The 17,137-nt window shown below is 41.9% G+C and overlaps 1 protein-coding gene across 2 annotated transcripts in view; it reads right to left on the minus strand.

Annotated features, from left to right (window-relative positions):
- Positions 1-17,137, minus strand: part of LOC121292202 (TOG array regulator of axonemal microtubules protein 1) — a 150,366-nt gene that overhangs the window by 69,282 nt on the left and 63,947 nt on the right. For both annotated transcript variants that reach the window (XM_041213879.1, XM_041213880.1), the window contains exons 3-4: positions 16,259-16,399; positions 9,643-9,942 (exon numbers count right to left, since the gene is read on the minus strand). In XM_041213879.1, coding sequence (XP_041069813.1) covers positions 9,643-9,942; positions 16,259-16,399 — 441 coding nt within the window. The remainder of the gene's footprint in view (positions 1-9,642; positions 9,943-16,258; positions 16,400-17,137) is intronic.

The raw sequence follows: 17,137 nt of genomic DNA on the forward strand, positions 1-17,137 counted from the left end.
CAAGCTGAAAATCTAGACTTAAGTACTTGGCCTCCATTATTTAAAAATTAAGATCAAGCTCTGGAATCCTCTCCCTAAACCTTTATGCCTCCCAACTCCTTTAAGACACTCCTCAAAACCTAACTCTTTGACCAAGCTTTTAGCCAACTGCCCTAATATTGCCTTATTGGCTCAGTGTCAAATTTTGCTTTATAATGCTGCTGTGAAGCACCTTGGGATGTTTCATTACATTAAAGGCACTATATAAATACAGGTAGTCGTTGTTATGAACAAAATAATTACAGAGCAGCTTAGTGCTACATAGTCTTGTTAAAAAAGATAATTCTGCTGTATGGATTTCATTAAGTAAAATAATATAGAACTTCCACACCTCCAACTTAACTTCTTTGCAGCTCTAACATGGTTGACTGCCAACACCTTCTCTCTGCTAACCAGCTTGGTGGGACTGCCCTCACCTGGTTCCACTCTTTCCTAACCATTCATAGCCAGGGCAACTCTAGCAATGGCTTGTTAACTGTTATATTAGAAATGTTCCATGGATCCCGTCTTTTCATCAATTGTATGATGCTCCTCAGTGAAGTCATCCACGAACATGAGCTCAGCTTCCACATGTGCATTTAAAATTACAACACTAAAAATAAATACAACTTGTATTTATATCGCACCTTTAATGTAATGAAACATCCCAAGGCACTTTACAAGGGCATTATAAAACACTGAGCCACATAAGAACATTTAGGTCAGATGACCAAAAGCTTGGTCAAAGAGGTAGGTGTTAAGAATGTCTTAAAGGAACAAACTGAAGTGGAAAGGTGGAGAGGCGTAAGGAGGGAATTCCAGAGCTTGGGAAACTGAATACAGCCAATGGTGGAGAAATTAGGATTGGGAATTCACAAGAGGCCAAAATGCAAGGATATCTTGGGAGGGTTTTGGGGTTGAAGGAGAATACAGAGAAAGGGAGGGAGAGGGGAAAGCCACAGAGGAATTTGAAAACAAGAACGAGAATTATACAATCAGGATGTTGCTTGATCAAGAGCGAATGAAGTTCAGCAAGCAACAGGGCGATAAAGAAATGGGACTTTCTGCAACCCTCTTGACCCCTCCTCCACTGCTTCTGTGCCGTCGGACTTGTCAGGAAGAGATATTAATTATAAGAGATATTAATATAATGTATATAATGTTATTGGAAATTATTTGTTTAAATAGAGGTTTAGTCTGTGTGTGTGTGTTAATTGGATTAAAGCCGGTTAGTCTGGGTGCTTTGATGTATAGTAGTTTTGAGATGTAAACAGGGGTAGAGGGCACATTTGCATTTTGTTGAATAGAACACTTAAGAGTGGGGGTGAAATCTTGTACCTAGCTAGGAGACACCAAACAATGATTATATTACTAATAAAATTGGTGCTGTGAAAGGAGTTCAAAGGGCCTGGTGATACAATGAGAATTTACATTCAAAGGGGAGTGCTGGGTATAACAGAAGGGTGTTTGTGTGTGCAGAGCAGAGGCATGTAAGATCAAAGCCTGTAAGCCTACAACTGTCTGCAAAGGAACCAAATTGAAAGGAATCTTATTTTGAATTCATAAGGTAAAAATACTTTGCCTGGTGTCTGGTTAAGTCTATTGGTTATTGTTGCTTTGGTGGAGATTAATTTGGGAATTTGTTAAAAAGTTATGATAGCAGTAATTTGTAGCCATGTGTATGTGTTTAATTTGTTGTAAATTAATAAATGTTTCATTTAGCTTGATATAAAACCTCTCGAAAACTGGTGGTCTTATTCCTGAATAAGCTCAAAACACACCAATTGAAAATATAGGTCATGACAGTTGTTTAAAGTTTCCCTCTGGGATTTTAAATAACTTAGCCTTTACAAACTGCTGTGTCAAAACAATTGGGGGCTTGTTTGGGATAAAAATTATATTTCCTTGATTGGTTTGGAATTGGTGAATCGTAAAGTTACGAGTACGAGAAGCACTTTGAATTCAGGAATTGGTGAGGTATTTTAGAAGTGGTGAGACTGCAAGATGGCTTTGGCGATTGCTAAGACTTGTCTGGGAGTAGAAGATATAATTCTGATTGGGTTGCAGCAAATAAACAACAGTAAGATAACAGAGTTGGCAGATAAGTTAAAATTGGGGTTACCTGCAGGGGCTAGGAATCAGATATAATTGAAAGTATAGCACAGCATCTACAGTTGGAAGTCATACCTGATGCTAGTGAGTCACAGCTGGAGGGAGTGAGACTTCAGTTACAAATGAAGATGCTTGAATTTGAATAAGCAAAGGAACTGAAAAAACTTTAATTAGAAGCAAGGGGCAGAGAAATGGCTTTTAAAAGTGAATTAGAAATTTTGAGAAGGAGGGAAGAGAAAAAGAGAGAGAATTCTGACTGAAAATATTGGAAGTTAAAAAAAGAGATGCCAGTCAGCGAGGAAGGAATTATCTCCAGAGTAGAACCCAGTAGGGAGCTGTTTAAATTTGTACAAGCTCTTCCAAAGTTTGAGGAAAAGGATATTGAAGCATTCTTTATTTCATTTGAGAAGCTAGCTAAACAGATGAAATGGCCACAGAATGGTTCCAGGATGCACACCAGCCTCATCTCTCTGGCCTGGGAGAGATAGCAAAATAAGTCAGCGCAGCTGGCAAGTCCCCCTGCAACGCTTTCCAGTGCAGGAAGAGGATGAATGATCTCATCCACTCCACTAGGGTAAGTCAACCTTCAGCTCACTTCAATATCACACTCTCATGTCGTGTAGCCCTTTGAGCGCATGATGCCATTAGTGGGAGACACATTTCAGCACTTATGGATACTTTCAAATCACTACCATCTCATCTATCATGCTATGCAAACCCCTTCCTCAGCCCTTTCTGGGGAGGGCTCACTACATACAGGAAGCATGCATACTTCCCAAACTCTTCTCCATCCTTTCTCATCACATTCCTTCCTTTTGATTTCATGTGGTCTAAGTTAGCCCACAATAGGAGGGAGAGATCCCAGAAGAGAGGAAAGATCGCAGATGAGAGGGGGGGATGGCAACATCATGGAGCGATGGCCAACATCACAGAGCTCACCAAATTTGAGGAGGATGTTGTCAAGCTGACTGGGGAGCACAGGGATCGCTCCTATGGGGAAGGCGAGATCAGCTTCTACCAGCAATCTTGTATGAATGAGGCCTCCCTGATTTGATCACATCCTGACATTCGCAGTGAGTGACATGCAATCTTGTATTCAGCCTGCTCATGAATTTAATCGATCTTCTCTCTCTTACAGGCCCCAGAAAGTCCAGACAGAGGAGTAGGGCCAACATAAGACTTGTTGCCCCCAGCTCACTTCAGAGGATGCTGAGAAGCCATCTGAGGAAGATCCATCACAGTGTTTACCTGCACCTGCTACCAGCGTAGAGACACACACCTTGGCTGGTTATAGTTCTAGATTAGGCTCGGGGTCACTTTCTGGAGGACATCAAACTGACACGTCTTCACAGCAGTCGAAGGTAGTGACAGCCCAGGTTTCAAGAACGCAGAGGACTGCTGGAGATCAGGAACCTGCTGAGTCAGAGTCAGATGATGAGCCTCAGTGAGTGGCCGCCAAGGCAATGTTGGAGATGGAATGACAGACGGCAGAAAATTTGTCAGAGATAGGTGAGTCACTCAGCAGACTAGAGCAAAGGATGGAGGAGTCCATCCATGTTCTGTCTGATGTCGCGGCTCTGACATGTGAACATCTTGAGGTCACCATGGGAAGCATAGTGACCACCCTGGAGACCTTGGCCCATCAAGCCTCACCGGGTTTGTGCTCACAGCTTCACTCCATGGCTATATGCATTGGTGGGATCCATTGGTGGATAGGTGAGAGAAGGGCAGGGCACCTTGACCTCCCTCTAGGTGCCCCTTCTCCTCAAGTAGTCAGGGATGGGCCTTCGGGCACCCACAGTGAGGATGAGCGTCAGCAGACACCCTAGGACCTCCACACAGGACAGTTCAAGAGTGTCCAACTGCTCAGAATGCCCTTTGCCTGTGACCCCATCCAGACCAGCTGGTCAGGCTGAGGAGGGTGCATCTGCCCCAAGTAGGAGGCCCTTTTCAGGCTTCTGGGCCTCGGGCAACCAGAAGACATATGGCAAAGTCATCAGAGACAACAGGGCACACCAAGGTTATGTGTAGCATCAGCAGGCTGTCTCCAACTCTGCTACAAATGTCAAGGCTGCACCCAGGTATAGTGAAAGGATTAGGAAACTTAAGAAATATTAGGATCACTTCTGGGTCATGGGTGTTCAATCACTGTATAAATTTTGTACTTTTGTAAATACATTTGATGTCAATGAGAATTGTTTGGTCATTTTAAGGTATCGTGCATATTCATATAAGTGCCATCTTATTGCGAGGGTGAGCCATCCTCCCACTCTGTGATCACCTCCCTTTGTGAGCCTCAGTCATGTGACGTCAACCTCACCCAAGATAATTACCGGACCTTTGTATGATGTCAGGGAGATGTGTCAAATATCTTTATTGGAATTGTGTACTAAATGAACTTGTAACCCTTATGGCTTGCAAGATGACACTGTATGAGGGCTGCTCAGCAGCCTTGAAGGGATAGCTGCAGTTATGTCCCCTAAGTGGTAGTGCCAAAGCCCAAGGCCTGACGAAATGATGCTTTCTCTATCATGCGCTCATCTCACTGTGTGCTTTAGTTTCTCATTAAGGTGGCCATGACTGCATCAAGTTCTCTGACACAGCATTTGTGCTGTTGTGCCAATTATCACTTCCCAGAGTGTACGCACACAGGGTGCACTGATGATCTTTTCAGAGATCATGCCTGGTGAATCACGAAGGTTGAAGGTGCAAGTCCAAATGCTGAACTTATTCTCAATGTGACTAGTTGTGATTCTCTTTCAGTACAATGACATGGTATTAAGGGACAGGAGGAATATGGCCATTTCCTGTTGCTTTCAACTTCCTCCTCCTGGAATCTTGTGGCTCTCAATGTGGCATCAGCATGTCTTTCTGGTCATGCTTCTTCGATTGGGAGGGGGGGTGGCATGGTCACTGGTCTTGTATTCTAGAGATTCAGGGTATTGTTCTGGGGACCCGGGTTCAAATCCCACCACAGCAGATGGTGCAATTTGAATTCAATAAAAATCTGGAATTAAAAGTCTGATGATGACCATGAAACCTTTGCCGGTAGTCTCAAAAATCTATTAGATCACTAATGTCCTTTAGGGAAGGAAATATGCTGACCTTACCAGGTCTGACTCTAGACCCACAGCAATATGGTTGGCTCTTAAATGCCCTCTGAACAAGGGCAATTAGGGATAAGCAATAAATGCTGGCCTAGCCAGTGACATCCACATCCCATGAATGAATAAAAAAATGTGAAGCCAATGATTCCTGCAGTCTCTTATCATTGAGCAACAAAAGGCATTGGCTCCAATGTCACCTTCTCAAGAAAGTTTTCTCTCAGCTCTGACTCAATTTCAATCTTGTGCCTCTAAGAAGCTTGAGAGTGCCCCCTGAAAGGGCCCCTTTGTCCAGCCGTGCACTCCTCCCACACTGCCTCTGACCCCTTCTGTGCAGAATTGTTACCAGTTTTGATTTCAAACTGTGCAATTACATCGTTGATTCAAGATGGTGGTGCTTCATTTTTATTTGGAGACCAGCTTCGCTCCTCCCCCTGTTCAGGTCCCCCCCAATTTTCCTGAAACCTCATGTGCAGGTAGACTCCCTCCTGTTATTCCTCAGCCTCTCAGTGATACGGGATCCCAATGTCATTGTGGTGAACATTCCAACCCTCCCCACTGAACCCATCACTGTTGATGTGCCATGTGGATTTCACCCCTCCCCATTTAGAGACTAGGTGAACTGTCACATTCAGAGGAGACCCCCCTCCCCCCTTTATTACATTTTCCCCCATCTACAGGCTACAAAAGCTTCCTCTTACCATGACCATCCCCATCTGTTACCCAGTACCGGTCAGACAATCCCACGGCCACAGATTGTGAACAGGCCCTGCACACCAAGCACACCTTCTCCCAATTGAGCACACAGGCCTTGCCGCTCCCTTGAGTGGGAGTATGATGTGCATGGCAGACATAGCCTACTACATCCTAGGCCTGTCTCTACTCTCTCACCCTCTATCCATGCTAATATGTTACCTCCCCCCAATACTATGAGTTCTTATTTTGTGTAGTAACCTTTGATGGGGCATCCAAGTACACAACATTTACAGGTTCCCCTTTCTCCTCTTGCTTGTTACCTCCTCAAAGAGCTTAATAAATTTGGTAAACATGATTTCCCTTTCACAAAACCATGTTGACTCTAACTGATCCCATCATGATTTTCTAAGTATCCTGTTATAACCTCTTTAAAAATGGATTCTAGCATTTTCCCTATAATAGATGTAGTCCAGCATTGAATGGGCCAGTTTCCAGGCTAATAAACCACCACAGAGATTGAACACCTCACTACTAACTCTCTCCTCTTCCCTGGCCTCTGTTCCACATTTCATGCCACTTACCAACCTACCCCTCTTCTTCCCTCCTGTGGAACTCTATCCCTCCCTTTGCCCCCATGGCTGGGGGCTGTGGCTTCAGCCAACTACATCTCACTTTCTGTACTTCCTCCCCAAGCCACTCAACCTTTCTTTCTTTTAAGACCTGAAGTGAGAGCTTTTTGGGGGGATTTATTTTTGTCTGTGTTCTTGTAAATTAGCACTTGTGAAGAGTGACAATTGGTTAACTAGAGACTGTAACATTCAAGGCACTGCATGTCCAAGGGTTGCTACATTCAATTCAGCCGGGAAACAGGGCGGGACCCTGTTTTTAAATAGGTCATACAGATCATTTCAAGGGTAAGTGAACAGCAGTTAGCCGGGAGCGGGCAAAGAGGCTCCATGCAGCTGCTGTTAGCTGTGCTGCTGAAGGGGCAGCTGAAGGCCGCAGGCTCTGTGCAGTTGGGGATCAGGGAAACGCGTGGGAAGCTGAGAAGGCTGCAGAAGGTCACTGGCTCCATGCTGCTGGACAATTGGGTCTCGGGGAAGCCCTGGGGCACTTATCAGCTCAGTGGAGCTGAAAGGAAGGTGTCTGCTTGAAAGCTGGCGGTTAGGCAAAAAAAAAGCCTGTGAGTAATGGTTGTCTGTTACTTAAGCTGGCAGTTGAAGCAAAGGAAGGCCCATGGGCAGTAGGGTTCTGCTCAGAGGAGCTGGAATTATGAAGGTGATTAGATGCCTTATGAACCCAGTGGGACACAGTCTCCAGAAAAGAAATGAGGCAACTGGGAGGTGAACAGTCATTGAGGCAATCTTGATGGAGAGTTGGAGCAGCTTTTGAGGGAAATCAGAGGGCAGATCTTTGAAAGAGAAGAGCTGAAAACCTTCATGAGGGAGATAGAGTTTTAAAGAATTTTTGTGACTCAATGATGTCTAAGTGGATTGCTGACAAATCCATGGGATCTATCTTGGTTGTGTCTGCCACCGAATGAGCAGTTTGGTGGGCTGATTGACCACAGTTTGCCTGTTAATTCAAGTTTACCTCATATTAATTTTGGGTGTTAAGAGTATAAGATAGTATTTACCGTTTGCTTTGCTGACTTGTATATAGCAAAATTTCTTTTGTTTGCTTAAAACCGTGGAACTTTGTAGCTTTATTCTCTTAGTAAGCAAATGGGATTTCAAATTTTGTCTACTTTAAACAATAAGTTAATGATCCATACCGGATCATACCAGTTTAGAGGTCTGGTCTAGAATTGTAACAGACCTTCCTTACGTGTTGTTGTTCCTGGCCTACAGAAATTCATTATTTCCTGGTCCAACGTATTTCGAACAAATCTGATCCAGTTCATAAATTCAATGGGAAATTGATGAACTGAGATGACATTAGTTGGTGTCAATCTGAAGGCAGCAACCGCTGCTATGACATGACTCTATTGGCAGCAACACTTAGATACATTGTTCCAAGAAGTCATTCCTCATTTTTGAGCCTAGATAGAAAGCACTGGTGGTCTGCACAATTCTAGGATACATCACAACAAACTAATCTTGTCTTTAACCTACTCCACCCAAGTACACTTTCTAACATACAGGGATCAAATCACGAATTCCAGCTGATTGTGTCCACACTTCCTCCATTCAGCCCAAAAGAGATCAAGTCTAATTTTACTATCCACGTTGCTGTGGCAGCTGAAAACAACAAAGTCACGATGGGCTTGGAATAAAATCTGGAACCTACTTGGTATGCATATATCAGTATCACACTACAATGTGTATTTACCAGTTGGGCAACTGGGTGACATGTGTTGATACTCATACGGCAGTAATTTCCACCAGCAAATGTCAGAATATCTATTTTGGGAATGTGTGTGAATAGAAGTAAAAATGTTATAAGTCAGAAGGTGAATATTGATATCATGTACACACTTATCAAGCCTAATTATGATTGGTGACAATATGAACTGGGAGCAGTAGAAACCACACTTAATTAACTTGCTTTTTTCTTGCAGATCCCTTGCAAGGTATATATCAATTACAAAGACGTGGCAATGGGTTTCTCTTCTCTCTTCCTCCATTGTCCCTTGGCTATGGAGTAGTTCCTGTCTTAGTTTTGTACTTGGTGACATGTAGTGGGTTAAGTAAGGAACTTGGTACTGCGAAGAATCACTGATGCAAATTTGTGTCTGCTATCTGCTGTGTCATGTGCTGGATTTCAAAAATGCTTTTGTCTGGGCTCTTATTTCACTATTAAAAAACTCCGTTTTTGAACATGCCCTGAAATTGAAATGACTGTTTTCAAAAATATTAGAGGGAAAATTCAATGATCATGCTTGAAATAGCCATCATGTGAGACCAAGGCCATTAGTAAATAATCCAAGGAAAGATATTAATCCAAAACATGGAGGCATTTTTTTAGGTTTTGAAGTTTTTTTCTTAAATTTGTTAGGCTTATTTTTCAAAAGTTGAGGTAGCCAACTTGTTTAACATGGCTTAGATGGTGGAATGCACAAAGTGCGACCACACTGATGTATAACATCATCTCTCTCACATCATGATGCAATAAATAGGGAAAAAGAATTGCATTACTTGTGAATCAGTAACTAGGAGGCATAAATTTAAAATCACCTTGTGAACGGGAAGCATGATTAACATATGGTTGTTAGTTAATGGAATATACGACTGGAATAATGGTTATTATAAATAAAAGCTTTTAAAAGGAACATAGATAAACATATAAATAATATGAGTATGGGAAATGAAAGTAAGTGGACAGGCCTTTCAGTTAGGCTGAGTAACATAAACAAAAATAGCTGGAAAAATGCAGCAGGTCTGAGAGCATCTGTGGAGAGGAAGACAGAGTTAATGTTTCGAGTCCGTTTGACCCTTCATCAGAACTCAGTTAACTCTGTCTTCCTCTCTACAGATGCTGTCAGATCTGCTGAGTTTTTCCAGCTATTTTTGTTTCAGACTTCCAGCATCCGCAGTATTTTGGCTTTTATCTTAGGCTGAGTAACATCTTTGGTACTATAAAATTCTGTGATTCCATAGGTGTTGGGGGTGGTAGAAAAATAAATTTTTTTAAAAAGCTTATGTTTTTAATATTTCCTACAAACACTGAAATGGATAATGTTAAAAACGTATAACACTCAAAGCTCACTTACCAAAAATGAGCAAATCCTCAGACAACTGATTGGTCAGCCTCCGAGAGCTGGGTTTAGAGACTCCATCAAAATGTTCGGTAGGCCACGAGTTAGAAAAATGAACACTTTGTTCCTGAAATTTCTTCGAGGATCCTTCACTTACAGAGGCGTTGATTGGCTTAGTTCCAGTTGGCAGTTGAAAAGATGGAAGGTAGTGAGACCCTTGGCTGCAACTGGAAGTTGGGAATGGTGTAGGATCGATAACAATAGGATTGTAGAAAGCATGGTTCTTGCTGGAATGAGCCAAACTAGAACGGACCGCTAAAAAACAAAAAGCACTTAAATTATTTAGTTTTTGGAAATGCCTAACTGAATTCAAAAAGCATTACTATGAAAAATGAAAGGAAGGTATCTAATTTCATAGAATGGATACAAGTGGAAGATTGCACAGGCCAGAAGTGACTCAATCATGTGTACTTTATAAAAGGCGTACTTCTATTCCTTTAACATTTCTGAAGTTGTACACTATATATTTTTTAACGAATTAGATAAAAATGACAAAATTGAGTTTATTTACCTCATGGGATAAAGGAGAAACAAGAGCAGATGGGTGTCCAATGCGATAATTTGGACTCTGCCACATGTCGGGCAGGTGGTGCCTGAAGGGTCAGTTGTTTTAGAGGTTTGTATGCTTTCTCCAATACCTCAACTTCACTTCTGTGTGAAGTCCTTAACTTACCATGCAGGAGGTTCGGGGTCATGCTTGTGGTCCCGCAGTGGATGATTTCTGCAAAACAGTCACCCAACCTACATCAGGTCTCCCCAAAGTAGAGGAGACCACATTGTGAGCAGCTGAGCATTTCCAGCATCTGCAGTACTTTGCTCTTATGTCAGTTTAGATCGTTATGCTCAAGCCGCAGAGTGGAACTTGAACCTACAATCTTCTGACTCAGTGACAAGATTGCTACCAGCTGGATCATGGCTCACACACTTACCAGCAAAATCATTTTGCTACATCACAGCCAGAGCTATTTCCAATTTTACCTTTTCTCTTCCCACACACCCCACCCAACCCCCGCCCATGCACAAAACTAAATTCAGTCTCCAAGAACATCGCTTTAGTCAAGCTTCAGAATTAAATCAAGGTTTCGTTTGAGTTATTCATTTTATGCATCAGTTTTAATACAAAAAATATAATCAACTATTATTTAAAAAGGAAAAAGTGCTAATTTTTATTGTCAAGCAATGTTCCTTCTAATTTCCCTTCACCATCCCTGGCCTGTTTGTTGCACCACGGCTCCTTTTTAGATTGTTGCATGCTCGCACATGCGCACATCTTAAAAGGACTGCTTCTTGTGCACAACCTGCAAAGTGCCTAAATGGAAGATGCGGTGCTGTTCCTTTTGCTTGCTTTGAGCTTCACGAGAACACTGCAGTAGGCCAAGGACAGAAATATGAGCATGAGAGCAAGATGGTGAATTAAAATGCCGAGCAACCGGAGGCTCAGGTTCATGCTTGTGGGCCCGCAGTGGAGGATTTCCGCAAAGTAGTCACCCAATCTGCATCTGGTCTCCCCAATGTAGAGGGGACTATGTTATGAGCAGCTGAGCATTTCCAGCATCTGCAGTATTTTACTTTTAAGACAGTTTAGGTTGTTATGCTCAAGCTTAGAGCGGGCACTTTGGACTTAAGTTCAACAATTTCAGACCAGGAACTGTTACCTATTTTGATTCTGCTTTTTTTTTGCAAATGCTTTGTTACTTTACTATAATCATTACCACTCTTTTGCCTTTTGTTCCATGACATCTTTGTCATTTAATCTCTCCCACCTTCTACCCTATCCCTGGCTAGGAAGGCAGCAACATGATGGTAATGTCACTGGATTAGTAATCCAGAGGCCCAGCCTAAAGCTCTGGGGATGTGTGTTCAAATCTCACCATGGTGAAATTTAAATTCAAATAATAAAATCTGGAATTGAAAGCTAGTTTCAGTAATGTGACCATTAATTATCTTTGATTGTTGTAAAAAACCTATCCGGTTCATTTAGGGAAGGAAATTTGCCATTGTTATCCAGTCTGCAATATGAGACCCACAGCAATGTGTTTGACTCAACTGCCCTCCGAAATGCCCCAGTTCTAGGGCAATTAAGGATGGGCAACAAATGCTGGCCTTGCAGTGATGCCCTCATTGTGTGAACACATAAAAAAGTTCTTCCCTATTGTGCTCCCCCAACTGTTTCAATGGCCTAAAACCCATCACGTTTCTATCTTCCTTCGGTTCTTAAGTCACGTTCGACTCAAAATTCTCTCCACAGATGCTGCCAGACCTGCTGAGTACTTCCTGCACTTTCTGCTTGAATTATTAATCTAGGCTGACACTTCAGTGCAGTGAGGGAGTGCTGCACGGTCAAAGGTACCGTCTTTCATATGAAATGTGAAACCAAAGTCCCTTAAGCAGACATAAAAGATCGCATGATATTACCTGAAAGAGGAAAAGAGGTGTTATCATCGATGCCCTGGCCAATATTTATACGACCATACATATTAGGAACAAGAGTAGGCCATTCAGCCCCTTGAGCTTGCTCCGTCATTTGATAAGATCATACTTGATCTGATTGCGTCCTCAACTCTACTTTCCTGTCTACCCCCTATAACCTTTGACTTCCTTGTTAATCAAGAATCTATCTAACTCAGTCTTAAAAATATTCAATGAGCCTGCCTCCACTGCTCTCTTGGGAGGAAAATTCCACATACTAGCGACCCTCAGAAAATATTTCTCCTCATCTCCATCTTAAATGGGAGATCCCTTATTTTTAACTTTTGTGTCCTAGTTCTAGTCTCTCCCACAAGGAGAAACATCCTCTTGGCACCCACCCTGTCAAAACCCTTCAGGATATTATATATGTTTCAATAAGATCACCTCTCATTCTTCTAAATTCCAATGGATATAGGCCCACCCTGTCCAACCTTTCCTCACAAGGTAACCTCTTCAACCCAGGAATCAATAGAGTGAACCTTCTCTGAACAACTTCTAAAGCAGCTACATCTTTTCATAAGTAAGGAGACCAAAACTGTACACAGCACTCCAGATGTGATCTCACTAACACCCTGTACAAATTTAACAAAACTTCCCTACTTCTATACACAATTCCCCTGAAGTAAACACCAACATTCTATTTGCCTTCCTAATCACTTGCTGTACCTGCATACCAACTTTATGTCATTCACTTAGGGGCAAGAATCTAACCATCATTCCTTGACATTCAATGCCATTACCATTGATGAATCCTCCACTATCACATCCTGGGGATTACCATTGGCTGAACTGGACTAGCCATATAAGTACTGTGGCTACAGAGCAGGTCAGGGACTTGGAATTTGCGACCAGTAGATTGACTCCCCAAGGCCTGTCCACCATCTACAAGGTATAAGTCAGGTGTATGATGGAATACTCTTCACTTGGCTGGATGAGTGCAGCTCCAACAACACTGAAGAAGCTTGACGGGACAAAGCAATCCACTTGATCAGCACCTCATCCACAAACATTCACTCCCTCCACCACCAACAGTGGCAGCAGTGATGTATCATCTACAAGATGCACTGCAAGAACTCACCAAGCCTCCTTAGACAGCACTTTCCAAATCCACAACTGCCACCACCTAGAAGGACAAGGGCAGCAGACATATGGGAACACCACCACCTGGAAGCTCCCCTCCAAGCCACTCACCATCCTGACTTGGAAATATATCGCCGTTCCTTCACTGTCACTGGGTCAAAATCCTGGAACTTCCTCCCTAATAGCACTATGGGTGTAGCTACACCACATGGACCGCAGCAGTTTAAGAAGGCAGCTCACCACCACCTTCTTAAGGGCAACTGTGGATGGGCAATGAATGCTGGCCATGTCAGTGATGCCCACATTCCATAAATGAAAAAATTTACCAAGACACTCAGATCCGTATATACCACAGGGTTCTGCAATCTCTCCCTAATTCAAATATACTGTTTTTCTATTCTTCCTGCCAAAGTGGACAAGTTCACATTTTCCCACAATATACTGCATCTGCCAAATTTTTGCCCACTCACTTAACCTTTCTATATTCCGTTGCAGTCTCTTATGTCCTCTTCAAAATTTTCTCTCCTACTTATCTCTGTGCCATCAGCAAATTTAGCAACCATATATTCCATCACTTCATCCGGTCATTTATATACACTGTAAATAGTTGAGGCCCCAGCACTGATCCCTATGGCATTCCTGTAGTTAAAACCTCCCAACCTGAAAATGGCCCATTTATCTCTTCTCTCTGTTTCCTGTTAGCTAACCAATCCTCTATCCATGATACAATGCCACTCCTTATGTTTGCAAAATGTTTAGGACCATTCACGACGTCTCAGATAGTGAAACAGTCCGTGCCCATACGCAGCAAGGCCTGAACAATATGCAGGTTGAGCTGATAAGTGACAAGTAATATTCATGCTAGACAAGTGCCAGGCAATGATCTTCTCCAACAAGAGAGAATTTAACCATCTCCTCTTGACATTCAATGGCATTAACATCATTGAATTCCCCCACCCTCAGCACCCTAGGGGTTACCATTGACCATAAACTAACTGGACCAGCCATATAAATAAGATAAAAGCAAAAAAACTGCGGTTGCTAGAAATCCAAAACAAAAACAAAAATACCTGGAAAAACTCAGCAGGTCTGACAGCAATTGCGGAGAGGAATACAGTTAACGTTTCCACTCCAAATGACTCTTCATCAGAACTAAGGAAAAGTAGAAAAGAGGTGAAATATAAGCTGGTTTAAGGAGGGTGGGACAGGTAGAGCTGGATAGAGGGCCAATCTCCACCTATCACTGGCCCTCTATCCAGCTCCACCTGTCACACCGCCGCCCCCCCCACCACCCCTCCCTAAACCAGCTTATATTTCACCTCTCTTCTATTTCTCCTTAGTTCTGATGAAGAGTCATTTGGACTCGAAACTTTAACTGTATTCCTCTCCGCAGATGCTGTCAGACCTGCTGAGTTTTTCCAGCCATATAAATACTTTGGCTACAAAAGCAGCTAAGAGGCTGGGGATTCTGCATGATTAACTCTTCTCCTGACTCCCCAAAGCCTGTCCACCAACTATCAGGCACGAGTCAAGAGTCTGATGGTATACTCTCCATTTGCCTGGATGAGTGCAGCTCCAAGAACACTCAAGAAGCTTGACACCACTGAGCACATAGCAGCCTGCTCGATTGGCATCCCATCCACCACCTTCAACATTAACTCCCTTCACCACTGATGCATAGTGGCAGCAGTGTGTACTTGCAGCAACTCACCATGGCTCCTTCAAAGGCACCTTCTAAACCCTTTACCACCTAGAAGGGCAAGAATATCAGATGTATGGGAACACCACCACCTTCAAGTTCCCCTCCAAGCCACACACCATTCTGACTTGAAACTATGTTGTCATTCTTTTGCTGTCACTAGATCAAAATCCTGGAACTTCTTTCTGAACAGCAATGAGGGTGTTCCTACAATACATGGGCTTCAACAGTTTATGAAGATGGCCCACCATCTCAAGGGAAATTAGGGATGGTCTAGCCAGTGACGCCCACATCCCACGATCGAATAATTTTTAAAAAATTATGTCGTAACCTTTGGTGCAGCAGCTTATCAAATGTCTTTTGGAAATCTAAGTACACCACGTTTACAGGTTCCCCTTTGTCCATGTGGCTTGTTACTTCCTCAAAGAATTCTAATAAATTAGTCAAACACAATTTCCCTTTCACAAAACCATGCTGACACTGTCTGATGCATTGAGATTTTCTAAGTGCTCTGCCATAATCTCCATAATAATAGATTCTAGCGTTTTCCCTATGACACATGTTAGGCTAACTGTATTTTCCTGCTTTCTGTTTCCAGCTTTTTTTGAATAGAGCAGTTATTTTCACGATTTTCCCATCTGGTGGGGCCTTTCCAGAAATCTAGAGAATTTTAGAAAATTAAAACCAATGCATCTACTATCCCCTGGTCAACATTACAAAAACAAGTTACCTGTTGTTTGAGAAAAGTTGCTGTGTGTAAACTGACTGCCACCTTTTCCACATTACAACAGTGACTACACTTCAAAAAGTACTTCATTGGCTGTAAAACACTTAGGTTCTCCTGAGATCATGAAAGGTACTATATAAATGCAAGTCTGTTTTATTGACTCCTTCATCAGATAAAAAAAGTTTTCATAAAATTACTTAACTTTTCTATTAAGATGCCTTTGAATACTTGTTCTAGTTCAGATATGATTTTGTATGCAACAGTACTCTCAAAGCTATATATAGATACTTCACTGAACTATGATGTTAAACTTTAGATACTTATAATAGGTGTAACTTAAAACACATTAAAGTTATGATACAACCATGTGTAAGATGGTTAAATCAATCTTCAGTATTACTGCATGTTGAATCTTGTAATTTTATATAAAAAGCATAAGCCAGAGATGGTCAAAAGTCATTATAATTTCTTAGCTTTTAAGGCTTACAACATCACATTAGACCCTTGATATGATACTGGTTTGTCACATGCTACAGTGTGCTATCTATTTATTTAAAGGAATTTAAGTTAATTAGTAATTAATAAATAATGGATACCTTTGTCTTGTGGCAACTGCTTTCCATTTCCTAAAAATTGGAGATCACAGTCCACGCTATGACTTTGTGTATTTAACATTCTGGAGGGGCCAAAAGGTATCCTTCTGGCTAAAGGTTGAGGCTGAAGTGGTTCTCCAAATCCTAGTAATAAAAAGAAGTAATGTTATTTTTAATGATTATCTATAGCATTAGCATTCATGTATTTTTCTATTGCTAGTTAAGATTGTAATCTTTAAGATTAATTCATTGTATTAGCCACAGTAATAAAATGGAAGCTGCTTTTTCTATTATTCAACAGAAATAAGTTCATTTTTAAATATGAAACTGAATCTTTTTTTTAGGGTAGAAAAGTACTCATCACGATGTATCATTCCCTGGCTAAGAAATCATGCCAGCAGAAGACGCTGTAATTTACTATCATACTTCTGCAAAAAATATCCTGTAGTCAGGAGACGAGGAGAATGGCCTGGAGGGTGATTGGTATTCTAACACTATCAACTCCAAATCAGGAAAAAAATTCTTGTATTTATTTGGTAACTTTGCTTAAAAGCAGGACAGATTTATCCATCAATATTCCCTTTCTGTGAGTATAATGTTGGCTCTCCGTTCGATATATTCTTGCACCCAGCTGGATCAAGAATTTGCTACGCAGAAAATCAAGGACACACCCACACCTTGCCACTTAGTCACGTGGCCTTCTTGCAAAAGCCAACTTTTCCAAAACATTCTCTTTATCTTTTTATTTCTCTCAATGTCATGTAATCTATTCCAGCAGGAATTGGGGGATGGCTTGCACCATAAGCATCACAATCCTGAATATGGCAAAAACTATAGATGGAAGATAACTAACATTCTAAGAATCGCTTCAACCTTTCACAA

The sequence above is a fragment of the Carcharodon carcharias genome, chromosome 20 (assembly GCF_017639515.1).
Source record: "Carcharodon carcharias isolate sCarCar2 chromosome 20, sCarCar2.pri, whole genome shotgun sequence".
NCBI classification, from domain to species: domain Eukaryota; kingdom Metazoa; phylum Chordata; class Chondrichthyes; order Lamniformes; family Lamnidae; genus Carcharodon; species Carcharodon carcharias.